Source organism: Schistocerca piceifrons, chromosome 1, assembly GCF_021461385.2.
Source record: "Schistocerca piceifrons isolate TAMUIC-IGC-003096 chromosome 1, iqSchPice1.1, whole genome shotgun sequence".
In the NCBI taxonomy this organism is placed as follows: Eukaryota; Metazoa; Arthropoda; class Insecta; order Orthoptera; family Acrididae; genus Schistocerca; species Schistocerca piceifrons.
In genome coordinates this window covers 204,602,818-204,615,678 of record NC_060138.1, presented here as the reverse complement: position 1 = coordinate 204,615,678, position 12,861 = coordinate 204,602,818, and the positions used below count along the sequence as shown (strand labels likewise).

General features: G+C 44.1%; 1 protein-coding gene across 4 annotated transcripts in view; it reads right to left on the bottom strand.

Moving 5' to 3' along the window:
- Nucleotides 1-12,861, bottom strand: part of LOC124802633 — a 221,811-nt gene that overhangs the window by 147,533 nt on the left and 61,417 nt on the right. For all 4 annotated transcript variants that reach the window (XM_047263557.1, XM_047263533.1, XM_047263542.1 and 1 more), the window contains exon 3: nucleotides 9,624-9,753. Coding sequence is in view for 3 of the 4 variants with exons in the window: in XM_047263533.1 (XP_047119489.1) it covers nucleotides 9,624-9,753 (130 nt within the window). In the remaining variant the exon portion in view is untranslated. The remainder of the gene's footprint in view (nucleotides 1-9,623; nucleotides 9,754-12,861) is intronic.

The following is a 12,861-nucleotide window of genomic DNA, read 5'->3' as shown; positions in this document are numbered from 1 at the left end:
AACGCGTTCCATTCCTGGCTGTGTATTCGAAGGTCTGATACATCAAGATCCTCGAAACAATCAGCAGCACATATCCTGAATGGTTTAGCTGCACAAGGCCAATTCCTGAAGAGCCATTCAAAGTTAGATTGGACCACTGCACTAGATGCCAATGACTGAGGTGATGCTGAGAGTTTCAGTGTCTGTCAAGCCAAATATAGAGTGGTGGTTAAACAGCCTCTGCACACAGATTCTGAGCTGGGCTGGTCCAAAAGGCAGCAGTCAATATCCGAATGCCCTCATGGTGGACAGCATCTAATATCTTCGAGTACTAAATATGGGCTGATCCACAGATCCACTGCCATAATTTTAACGTGATTGAACACACACCCTATAACATTGCAGGAGGCAAGACCAGTCACTTCCAAATGATTTTCCACTAAGGCATTTCAAAATATTCACTGACTGGAAGCCCTTTCTTCATAGGTCTTTCAGGTGTGGGAGTCAAGTTAATTTTGAGTCAAATAATAAACCCAAAAAGTATAGTTTCCTGAAAAACGAAAAATATTGTCCCCCATTGTGAGCACTGGTTGGTTAAAACTTCAATGAGGATGGTTAAAATTGACAGTCTTCTCTGGTGAGAACTGAAAACCTGTTGTCTTGGTCCAGGTTACCAGCCTCGTCGTCATTGTAAGATCAGAGGAAGAGAAGAAAACTGCGAAGACATCCAAAAACAAAGAGCATTCGACAGGACTCCTGACTGTGGAGGAAATGCCATTGATAATAGCAATGCCAAACAATGTGACACTGAGTACACTGCCTTAGGGGACTCCATTCTCTTGAACAAAGCAAGTCAGACAAGGCATCACCAAAGCAATTACAAAAGCACCGGCCCTGGAGGAAGGATTGGATAATAAGCAGTAGACGTCCACGTAGTCCCCAATCATGAAGTTGGCGAAGGATGTTGTACCTCCAAAGTAGTATCATAGGCATTTTCGAGGTCAAAAAACACAAACCAAATGGTTTTAGTGTAAGAAGGACTCCTGTATCGCCATCTCCAGTACAATTAAGTTGTCAAGGGCAGAACGGTAGTGCCTGAAACAGCACTGGGAACATCTCATGTGAGCTCGGGACTTGAGTAGCCAGACGAGATGGCAGCTAGGTGCTATAGTTGTTGCCCTGTTTCCAGAATGGAATTAATATTGCTTCCTTCCAAATCATGGGATACCGTCCATCAAACCAGATCTGATTGAAACAAGAGAAGAACCGTCCTTTCGCTTCAGGTCACACATGTCAGAGCATATCTTAATGAGGCTCATCAGGTCCTGGAGCAGTGTGTCTGGCCACAGACAGAGCTCATTCCAGTTCCCACACAGAGAATGGAGCTTCCCTTGTCTCTGTAGTCCTACAGAGATGATGCAGCGACTGTAAAAAAGGTGTTCAGCTAAAACCTGAGCCAAGTCTTAAGGTGTGTCCACAAAGACCCCATTCCTTACAAGCCCGTAAGAGGATGTGTACTGCACTTGTCTGAAATCTGCCTTATCGATTCCCAAACTTGTGCAGTGGAATTCCTTCCAGAAATCCCTCTATCATTCTTTTGTCACTCACCTCGCATGTGCTCTCACAGATCTAAAGGCATGAAAGTTTTCTGTAGGTGGACGATGTTTGAAGTTCCATAGAGCTGTTCATCTGGCTCTAATTGCCAACCAACAGTCATCATTCCACCAAGGTACAGGTCGTCATCTGAGGTGATTTCTAGACTGGGGGATCTCACAAGTGATATGGGCCACCGTTCTTCTTTTCAGAAATAGCCTGTCAACTACAGCAACCAATTTGCCCTTTGAATCATCCATCTTCATGGTTTCCTGTTTGCTGTCCAAGTCAGCAGACAGGCCCACACTGGGAAGTGGTCACTAGAATGTAAATTTACAGCCACTTCCCACTGAACTGAATCTGCAATAGCTGGGGAGCAAAAATACATGTCAATGGCTGAAAAAAGACCCTGTAGTTGTGGGAAAGTGTGCCATCTGACCTGAGTTCAAAAGGCAAATATTCTCAGAACTGATGAGTCACTCGATAATTCAATCCTGGGAGCAAGTGGTAACCAAGCCCCACATCACATTGTGCACACTAAAGTCCCCCCCCCCCCCCCCCCTCAAAATGCAAAAGGAGGACTGCGTGTGGGAGTGCCCAGAATAGTCCTTTCAGTGTGTCTGTAGTATGAAGTGGAAGATATAAAGAACACACTGTGATGTTAAATAGTGCTAGGATTTTCATGGCAGCTGCTTGTATGGCCATGTTAAGATCAACGTGAGAGGAGTGGCATCTGTCATCCATGGAAACAGCCACTCCAAATTTAGCGCTGAGTCCAGTAATATTGTCCTTGGTGTAGGGATGGTAAGCGCTTAATGCAGGTGTGTCAGTGATTTTAAAATGCGCTTCTTACAAACAGATGCACAACTGTTTCTCCTGGACCATGAGCTGTAATTCTGCCAAATGTGATCGGTATCCATTTAAATTCCACTGGAACACAGAAGTAACTGTGGGAACCATTGATTACCGATGGTTAGTCTTATCTTTGTCCCTCAGAGGTGATGATTTACCCAGGAGGTCAGGGGGAACGTTAGCTAGACCCTGGCTCTCCTCCAATTGGAAATCCATATCTTCAAGAGTAAAGTCCCCATCTGAGAGACAGAGAACTCAATGATCCGAAGGTTTAACTGCCACATTCTTCAACTTTGAACCACTTTTTGAAGGACTCGTTCCTTACTTAAGAGAAGAGTTGGTTGCTTGGGTTGCGGGAATGGCTTAGTAGGCTTCCAATGGTGGGCAGCAGTACGTTGCTTAGATTGTAAGCCCATTGCCGATGGCTTCTGAATGACTTCTGGTTCAGGCATAGAGTTTTCCCCAAAGGTACACCAACAACTGCATGTCCTCATACTTGAATCTGTGGTCCAAGTTTGTGTTGAGACACCACACTGGTGATTGGCTTCTTAAGAGTCAACGCAAAAGAAGTAGCAAAAATTGGAGGTCATAGCTTTGAAAGCTTTTTTAGCTTCACCATAGAGTATGCATCTCATGACTTTCAGCTACTGAATTTTCCTTTCCTCATCTAGACCTCACTCTTCCTGCTCCGTACTGAGTGATACTTTTCAGAGGAAGTGGACAAGAATTGCCTGATTCGCAAGCTGAGCCTCCACAATTACCACACATAGTCCTCCCATTACATCCCATAGTGGTATGGCCAGATCTTTGACATCTCAAGCATCGCATTGGGTTAGGAACAAAGGGCAAACCTTGAGACTGATATAGCCTGCAAGGACGTGTTCAGGTAACTCTGGAATGCTAAACATTAGAATAAATGTTGCAGATTTTTCCAATGTGTCATTTACTCTCCTCGTATAGTTCTGCACTCCTTCCGTGACACCCATATTTTTCCATTCTTCATGTAACTCTGCAGGGTCCATCTCCATTATATTGGAGCACATAACCATGCCTTTACAAAAGTTAACGGTGTTATGCAACTCAGCCTCGACTGGGTAGTCACCCAGTGCCTTACAGCCCAGAACATTAGATACTTGGTTTGAATTAGCAGTTTCAACTAGAAATGTTCCATTACAAAGTCCTTAGCAACTTTATTGAGACCCAGCAACACCCTCCAATGTCTTTCCAATGCAGAAAAGGGAGACCTTCTCAAAGATTCCTCCTGTTCTCTTTATTAGAATGAAAGTGTTATGGCACACTAAAGCCCTGTTACAATGAGTCTGAGACTTTTTCTCAGGGGGACTGACTGACTGAGCTCCCTTCGATGAGAGGATGTACATAGTAACTCGGTATACTCACCCCTTCAGGAGCAGTCGTTTGATGAGACCATTCCACAGGGATCCACGAGACACTAGAGAGACAAATGTCGACCCCGGCAGAGCCCTGTATGCCTGAGCAAGCCTTGTACAAATGGAGGGCGGCAGGTGCCCCAGAGGTTTCCCACTAGAAACAGTTTTACCTCAACAGCCACTCACCTCATTAGCACATAGCACACCTTGAGGTTGAGGTGCTTTTGTAGAGGTGTGCACCTTCCTAGCAGTCCAAGTAGTGAAACCAAGGACCCCGTTCTCTGAAACACACAACATTCCACCACCACGGCGCACAGTGCTCATTGAAGAATGCCCGGAGTTTATGGTAACACATGGCTAGCGGCACTTACCAGAGGTCGCCAAGCCCATACCCAGCAAAAGAATGCTGAGCCCCTGGAGGGTAGACAGATGAAGGTGGGAGGAACAGGTGGACAGACTGCAGGAGGAAGATGTGGACAGACAGACAGTGGAAGAGGTGGACAGACAGATGGAGGAAGAGGTGGATTGATTTATTGATTGATTGATTAGTTGAGAGAGTATGGAACCAAATGGTGAGGTCATCAGTCCTGTGATTCCAAAGTGGGTTACATAAGAGAGAGGGTCTGCTGAAAGTGGACGGATTCAGTCAGAGGAGTCAAATTATAAAAAAATGAACATTAAACAGACATAGTAAAAGCATAAAAGGTGAGACCAAATCTAAAAACTGTAAAAAAAGGGAGGGGGAAGGTGGTCATGGGGTCACAGACCGTGAAGACTGCAAAAGTAGTCCCAACCACAACCAACCCACCCCTTCTCCAGGACTAAACGAGAACTTTATATCTGGAAATAAAAACCACTTTCATGGAGGTAACCGAGGACCAGGTCAACCATCCGTGGATCATCTGCTAATATTAAATTTAAGGAAGCAGGAAAACTATACTTAGCATGAAGAGTCGAAAGAAGGGGACATGCCACCAATATGTGAGATATCGTCAGTCTGGCGCCACAACCACATTGTGGGGGTGGGTCGTTATATAGGAGGAAACAATGGGTGGGCCAGGTATGGACAATGCGTAAATGGCAAAAAACAGTGGTATGGGAGGAAAGACACGGGGTGCAGTCCAGTGAGTGCAGATGAAGATCCCAGCAGAGGGTAGCGAGATGCAATCCCTCACTGGTGAAGAGCACACGGTATACAGGACGGTCAAGGAATTGGCGAATGGCGACTGCACAAGAAACAAGGAATTGGCTCCATCAGATGTGTACAGGGTGAATCCCTGCTGCTGTGAGACTATCAACAGGACTAGTGCAAAAGGCATCAATAGCCAGACACACCCCACAATGATGGACAGGGTCAAGGAGTTTCAATGTGGAAGCAGCTGCTGAACCATAAACGTGACTACCATAATTGAGTCTGGACAAGACCAGAGCACGGTAAAGATGGAGAATAGCGGAACGGTCTGCACCCCATGATGTGTGGGTCAGGAGGTAGAGAACATTAAGCTTCTTCATGCATGCAGCCTTTTAAGTGGTGAATGTGGGGTAGCCATGTCAACTTGCTATCAAAAAAAGGCCCAAGAAAAGGGACTGTGCTGCAACATTGAGGAGCTGGTTCCCTAAATAAAGTTCTGGATCAGGATGTACTGTAGGTCAGCGACAAAAATGCATAACCCGCATTTTGGAGGGGTGAAAACTGGAAGCCATGGGCGGTAGCCCATGCAGAGGCCCATTGGATGGCGCCTTGGAGCTAGCACTCAGCAGATGCCACCGAGTGGGAGATGCACCAGATGCAAAAACTGTCAATGTACAACGCCGGGGTAATCAGAGGCCCAACAGAGGTCACAAGCCCATCTATGGCAATGAGAACCCTGTGGGATACTATTATCCTGAATCTGAGGGGTGCTGAGTGAAGTGCCAATGCGGACCTGGAAGAGCCAGTAAGATAAAAACCCACAGATAAAAATCAGAAGGGGACCATGGAAGCCCCAGTCATGGAGGGTAACTGAAATGTGATGGCATCAAGCCATTATGTAGATCACAGAAAACTGTGACAAGGTGCCAGCGGTGAGTAAAAGCCTGTCAGATGGCTGATTCCAATCGGAGTAAATGGTCATTTGGAGATCACTCTGCCCAGAAGAAACACTGATACGGCAACAAAAGACCCTGAGATTCGAGTACCCAACATAATCTGGAGTTGACCATCCTTTCGAGCAGTTCACAAAGCACATCTGTAAGGCTAATGGGGCGGTAGCTGTCTACAGTGGTGGGTTTTTCCCAGGCTTAAGGACAGGGATAACTATACTGTCTCGCCATTGTGACGGAAAAGCACCCGTTAGCCATATGTGACTGAAGACCCTGAGGAGCTGTTGCCTCTGTGGAATGTCCAAGTGCTGAATCATCTGATTGTGAATGGAATCTGGCTCTCTGGCTGTGTCTCATGAAGACCTAAGAGCCTGCACCAATTCCCATTCATCGAAAGGTGCATTATAGGGCTCAACACGGTGCGCGATGAAATGCATGGGGGTCTGTTCAACTCTGCATTTCTGCTGGAGAAAGGTAGGAGGGTAGGAAGTGAACAACGATGCCATCATAAAGTGTGTCGCAAGGTGTTTCGTGAGGATCAATGGATCAGTGCACAGAGCTCCTTGGAGGTTCAGACCCTGGACAGTTGAATGTTGCTGGCAGCCCAGAACGCTACAGAGCTTTGACCAAACCTGCAATGGAAAGGCATACATCCCCAGGGAGGAAACATACGAGGGACTGGCCGATGACAAGGGAGCCTCGTGGAGAGGGGGAGAGCAGTGCCAACATGAAGAAGAGTGACAGAGATGCCTTGCACAACTACATCAATGAAATTCGAGTGGGAGGTGTCAAAGCGGACAGCAGACAAGTATAAAGGCCAATTGGCACTGCAGAATGCCCAATGTGAGGGTCTGTCTGCCTGGCGCAGCAGGGGAATGAAAGTGTCACGGGAAAGTGTTCACTGTCACAAAGGTCATCATGGGATGACCAATGTAGGGAAGCCACGAGGGCAGGGGAGGACATCGTGAGATCGATAGCAGAGAAGGTGCCATCAGCGGCACTGAAGTGGGTAACGAATCCATCGCTGAGGAGACACAAATCGAAGTATGTCATAAGTTGGCTGATCAGGATACCCTGACCCATTGAAGTGACACTCCCCAACAGTGGATGGTGGGCACTGAAATCCCCAAGGAGGAGAAACGGGGGCAGGAGTTGCTGGATTAAGGTAGATAGTGCAACATAAGCAAGAGGCTGACCTGGAGGGAGGTACACATTGAAAAAGATGATTGCTGGAGTCGTTTGCACTGTAACTGCTATCGCTTCCAAGGTGGTACGTAGGGGGATCCAGTCACTAAGTACATCAGAGCGAACCAAAGTGCAGACTCCACCAGATGCTATCCCAGCGCCAGCACAGTTCCAACAGAACACACGATGACCATGGAAAGTTGGAGAGCAGTCATCATGGAAATGCATTTCTTGGAGAACAAGACAGAACGCAGAATAAGAGGAGACAAGACGTTGCATTTCCGGTAGGTGATGATAGTATCCGTTGCAGTTCCACTGGACGGTCGTGTGGCATGAGTCCAAGGTAGGCATGAAGGAGCTGAGGAGAAGGTCAAGTCACTTTATCAATAGTCATCACCGACAAGGGTGGGGTGACATCCATAAATAAGATGTCAGACTCTGGTTACGAGAGGGTAGTTGGCACCACTGGGGGCACCTTGTCGTGGGATTGACATTTTTTCTTCTTCTCTTTCTGAGGGGGAGGAGGGCAAGACACAGGGGGAGTACAGGCATCTGCAAGATTGGGGAATGAAAGAGACCGGGCGACCTCAGGGTGCACAGATAGTGCGCCTCGTGGCCGAGTCATGGTGACAGTCTTCTGGCCTGAGAGACGCTGGGGAGAGGGTTCCAGGGAGGGAGCCCGATCACCAGCAGATGCTAAAGAAGGGGGGGCACTTCTTCGGCCAAAGAAGGGGGGCACTTTTTCGGCCAAAGAAGGGGGGCACTTCTTCGGCCGGGGAGGGGGAGTAACAGATTTGTAACTTCTTCATAGCCTAGATTGTTAAGATCAGATCAACACTTTCTGTAACATACAATATACGACATTCTATAGTGGTCACTGAAGTATTTAGAGATTGTAGCTGCAGAGGACTGATGATGCTGACAAATTCCGAACTGATGAGCCACACATTTGCCTTGCCCATGTCAAGCCTTTACCAGCTGAAACCATTGGACATGAGATTAGCCTGGATAGAGGGATGCAAATATACCAGATGCTATAAATGTTGGTCACACAGAGTTTTTAATGACAGGCATTGTAGTAGTAATGGCAGCTGATTTAAAGTCACATCTGGTACAGTTCAGTAGCATAGAAGAGTTCTGGTAGATGAAACAAAGGAATTAGTGGTCCTGAAAACAGATGTCTAACTACAATCAAATAACGCAATTACTTAGCATGCGATGTTTCATCTTTTGCACCTGTGTTATGTCATCATCCAAAAGTAAACTACTTTGGAAATCAGATTCAGTAGATTTGATAATACAGTAAGTTATTAACACTTAGCGTGCAGTCGACATAATACTACGTCTTCAGAAGGAAACAGAATTGTGTGGACGACGTAATATTACGTCTTAGCAGTTACAATGTTTCTCTGTGGCGTCAAACGTATATTTATGACTCCCGCGAAGTCTGAGTGGTCTGCAGGCTTCATAGTTTCAACTGTGAGCGCTACATGGCAGCAGCGAGCCCAGTGGAATACCTTGTATTTGTGAAAGACTTTGTCTGTAGCTTACTTCATAGACATTGTCTGGCATTGGTATCCTGTCAGTTTCGTTTGTTTTGAGTCTTTTCGTGTTGATTTTCTTTTACATATGTGCAGTGAACAGGATAAAAGTTTGGAGCAAATGATTTATGAAGTCCTTGGCGAGTTTTCAGATGGTGAAACAGGGCTGTCTGATGACGATTCAGATTATACGTCGTCTGAAAATAGCAGTAAGTCAAGATTTGTTTCAGATTTTGTTGCTGAGAATGGTTTTTTTGTTAGCTTCCCAGAATTTTATATTATGAATTATGCTCCTGTTTAACAGGAAAGGCTGGAAGAAAGGACCCCTCATATGACTGCACCAAATGTAATGTCGGGTTGTGTATCTCCCCCTGCTTCAAAGTTTATCACACCGTTGTCCACTATGAACGCTAAATTGTGTACTGAACTTATGCTTATTGTTATTTTTCTTTTTTTCAAGTGTTTTGTAGATATTTTTTTAGAGGATAATAACATGTTTCATTGTATATAACAGTACTGTAATTCTTCTACAATTTTATTTTATTTTATTTTATTTTATTTATTTATTTATTTATTTTTTGCAATAAATATCACTGACTTGAAATTTCAATGGTGCCTTCAAATTTTGAATTATTGGCCCCAAAATTTGAGTACTTAACGTAAAAAGTCCAATAAACATATAAATGTTTTGGAATTCCAATAACAGTGAGCTGTACAGCAGTATGAAATTACATAAAAAAACTGATTTTACCCAGTCTGCAGGTGACGGCAACTACAAACTACATCAACACTGAAAGTGTTAAAAATGCTAAGTCTGTACTCATGTCATAAACAAAACCTTCAGGATTCAAAATAATATGAAAGAGTTTACCTGTTTACCATACAAACATTTCTCAACAAAAATTTCGCAATATTGACTTTCAGCTGCTGCATGAACATTTTTTTTCCATGACAGAACTGTATGTAAATATCTGTACAAGGCAATGTCCTTGATTCCGCTTACCATCAAACCACCTATTATTTGTTGAAGCCACATCTGTAGTAGATACTACTTTCTTACTACATTCTTCAGGTTTTTTATGTTCTTTTTGACATTCTGATGACATTATGTCAAGTATCTTCTGACGAACATTCTGGAATTAAAAGAATATCATATTTAATTTCTCAAATTTTAGATAGATTAGACACACTTTTACATTTTCAGACACAGTAATAATAAGCAAGATTACAGTTATATGTGTTATGAAATCTTAGCTCATGAACAGATGGTTTACCAGCCCAGTTGGGAAAGGAAAAAAAAGATATCATTTTATGAACAGAGAGTAGTCTAAACCACATATCTTTGTTGTAATTATATCACTACAGTAAAAAAATATGTGGTTCACGCCATCCTTTTTTCTTCATAAAATTATAAAACAAGTTCACTGTTTCCTCATGTCAAGCATTATCTGATCAAGTGAACTATTCTAGCATTTGCTTCATATTAGTTATGTTATATTTAGTTACATACTTTATGAGTATTGAAATATTAAACAACAGAAACTATGCACTGTTCAATAGTTATACACTTTATAACCCCCAGCTTTACCACTGCTCAGATTTACAGCTCCTTGGCTTTAAAACAGCCGAGCTTTAAGACAAATGACCGAGCTATCCAAGAAACAGCCAAGCCACACATGAAACTAGTCTTCTACTAAATCACTTTAAATTTTTTCCTACAGTCTTTAATAAAATAGTCAGGAGTATTTTTCATTCATTTGATATTAGACTGACTGTGCAGTGATTGATATACCCATTCACTCTTGCTTTCCTTGTATTCTAATAATTACATTTTTTCAAATTCTAATACAACTTCCAAAGTTTCAGAAATTTCATACATGGCTCTGATGGATCTTTGTAGACTTTTTGGCCCAATTCCTGTAAGATTGCCATCGATGGTGTACATATACCTATTACTTTTTCATCTCTAATAAATGTGCTCCTTGCTATGTGCTCCCTAAAGTCATTATTTAATAGTCACTGTGTAGCATCTACATTATCCAATATCATTTTAGTATTTTTATCATGGCATGTATTGTATCCTCTACCCTTTCTTCTTAAGCTTCTCTGCATTGCCAGTTAATTTTACTGAGGTACCTTTCAGGTTGCTTATCACTTTCAACATGTTTACACATTCACTGTTTCTTTATTAATTCCAGTATCGTATATATTACCTATGGCAGCTTCTTTACTGCCTATTTCAGTCCTAGTATCTTTTCTGCTGCCTTTACTAATTTCTTTGACCCCCACGCCATCAGTTATCAACACCAGTAACTCCTTGGAGGTTGTTGTTTTTTTTTTCTTTTTTTGTTGCAAGGGCTTCTAAGTTTTTGATATCTTCAACTTGTCTATGTTCCAACAGTTCAGCTGCCTTCTCTTTACGTTCTTTAACATCAAGTGACACTAAAGTCAAGGTTCGTCTAGCTCCTCCAGTCCTTGGCTTCATTTCTGATCCTTTGCTTTATTAAGACATAGTCAATCTGACATCTTGTTTGATCCCTTGGCATTTTCCACAAATACACTTCCTGACAAAAAAAGTGAAGCACCCTGAAGACATGGTTAGATATCAATGAACTTCAAACACATACACACCATGGAGGGGTAGTGGGGAGGGGGGGGGGGGGGAGGGAGGGGGAAGTAGGAGATGGTATGCAAATAATTAAAGAGTTGCAATTCTCTGTGACAGGTAAAACAGCCACCAGAGTATTTAGGGTTATTACCAAGCCTGGTAGGAAATATAAGGGACATGAACAGTGTCAGATGTTGAGTTACCAATGTGAAGACCATGGAGAAGCCGCATACATTTGTGAAGCAGCATTATCAGCACCTAACAACCTTTTCAAAGGGACTTTACTGTGGGTCTCTATTTAGTCGTCTGGTCAGACTGCGCAGCATTTAGATTTGTGGGGCTTTCAGACGTGACAGTGGCCTGAGGTTGGACTGCATGGGGGCATGAGGGAAGGCATACTCGTCAAAGATCCAGTTGGCCATGTCTGACTGTGACAAGGGAGGACTGCCATATTGTGCACCACACACATTATAACCCCACCATATAAGTGCCTGTTATCAGAGGACAAATAATGGACTGCTTGCAATATTGTGTGTCACCTTCCAGCATCTGTCAGAGACTAGCAGCAGTTGTACTGTAAAATTCCAGTGTGTAGGCTATCACTATCATCATAAGTATGTACGCAAATTTACACAAGTATATGTACATATGTACGTGTAGACATATGTAGATATGTACATATATGTCTAAAAACAAAGATGATGTAGCTTACCAAGCGAAAGCGTTGGCATGTTGATAAACCCACAAACACACACACACAAAATTCAAGTTTTTGCAACCAATGGTTGCTTCATCAGGAAAGAGGGAAGGAGAGGGAAAGACATAAGGATGTGGGTTTTAAGGGAGAGGGTAAGGAGTCTTCCAATCCTGGGAGCAGAAAGACTTACCTTAGGGGGAAAAACGGACAGGTATACACACGCGTGCGCGCGCGCGCCCCCGCGCGCGCGGCGCGCGCGCGCGCCCACACACACACACACACACACACACACACACACACACACACACATCCATCCGCACATATACAGACACAAGCAGACATTTGTAAAGACAAAGAGTTTGGGCAGAGATGTCAGTCGAGGAGGAAGTACAGAGGCAAAGATGTTGCTGAATGACAGGTGAGGTATGAGCAGCAGCAACTTGAAATTAGCGCAGGTTGAGGCCTGATGGGTAACGGGAAGAGAGGATACACTGAAGGGCAAGTTCCCAACTCCGGAGTTCTGACAGGTTGGTGTTAGTCGGAAGTATCCAGATAACCCGGACGGTGTAACACTGGGCCAAGATGTGCTGGCCGTGCACCAAGGCATGTTTAGACACAGGGTGATCCTCATTACCAACAAACACTGTCTGCCTGTGTCCATTCATGCGAATGGACAGTTTGTTGCTGGTCATTCCCACATAGAATGCGTCACAGTGTAGGCAGGTCAGTTGGTAGATCACGTGGGTGCTTTCACACGTGGCTCTGCCTTTGATCGTGTACACCTTCCGGGTTACAGGACTGGAGTAGGTGGTGGTGGGAGGGTGCATGGGACATGTTTTACACCGGGGGCGGTTACAAGGGTAGGAGCCAGAGGGTAGGGAAGGTGGTTTGGGGATTTCATAGGGATGAACCAAGAGGTTACGAAGGTTAGGTGGA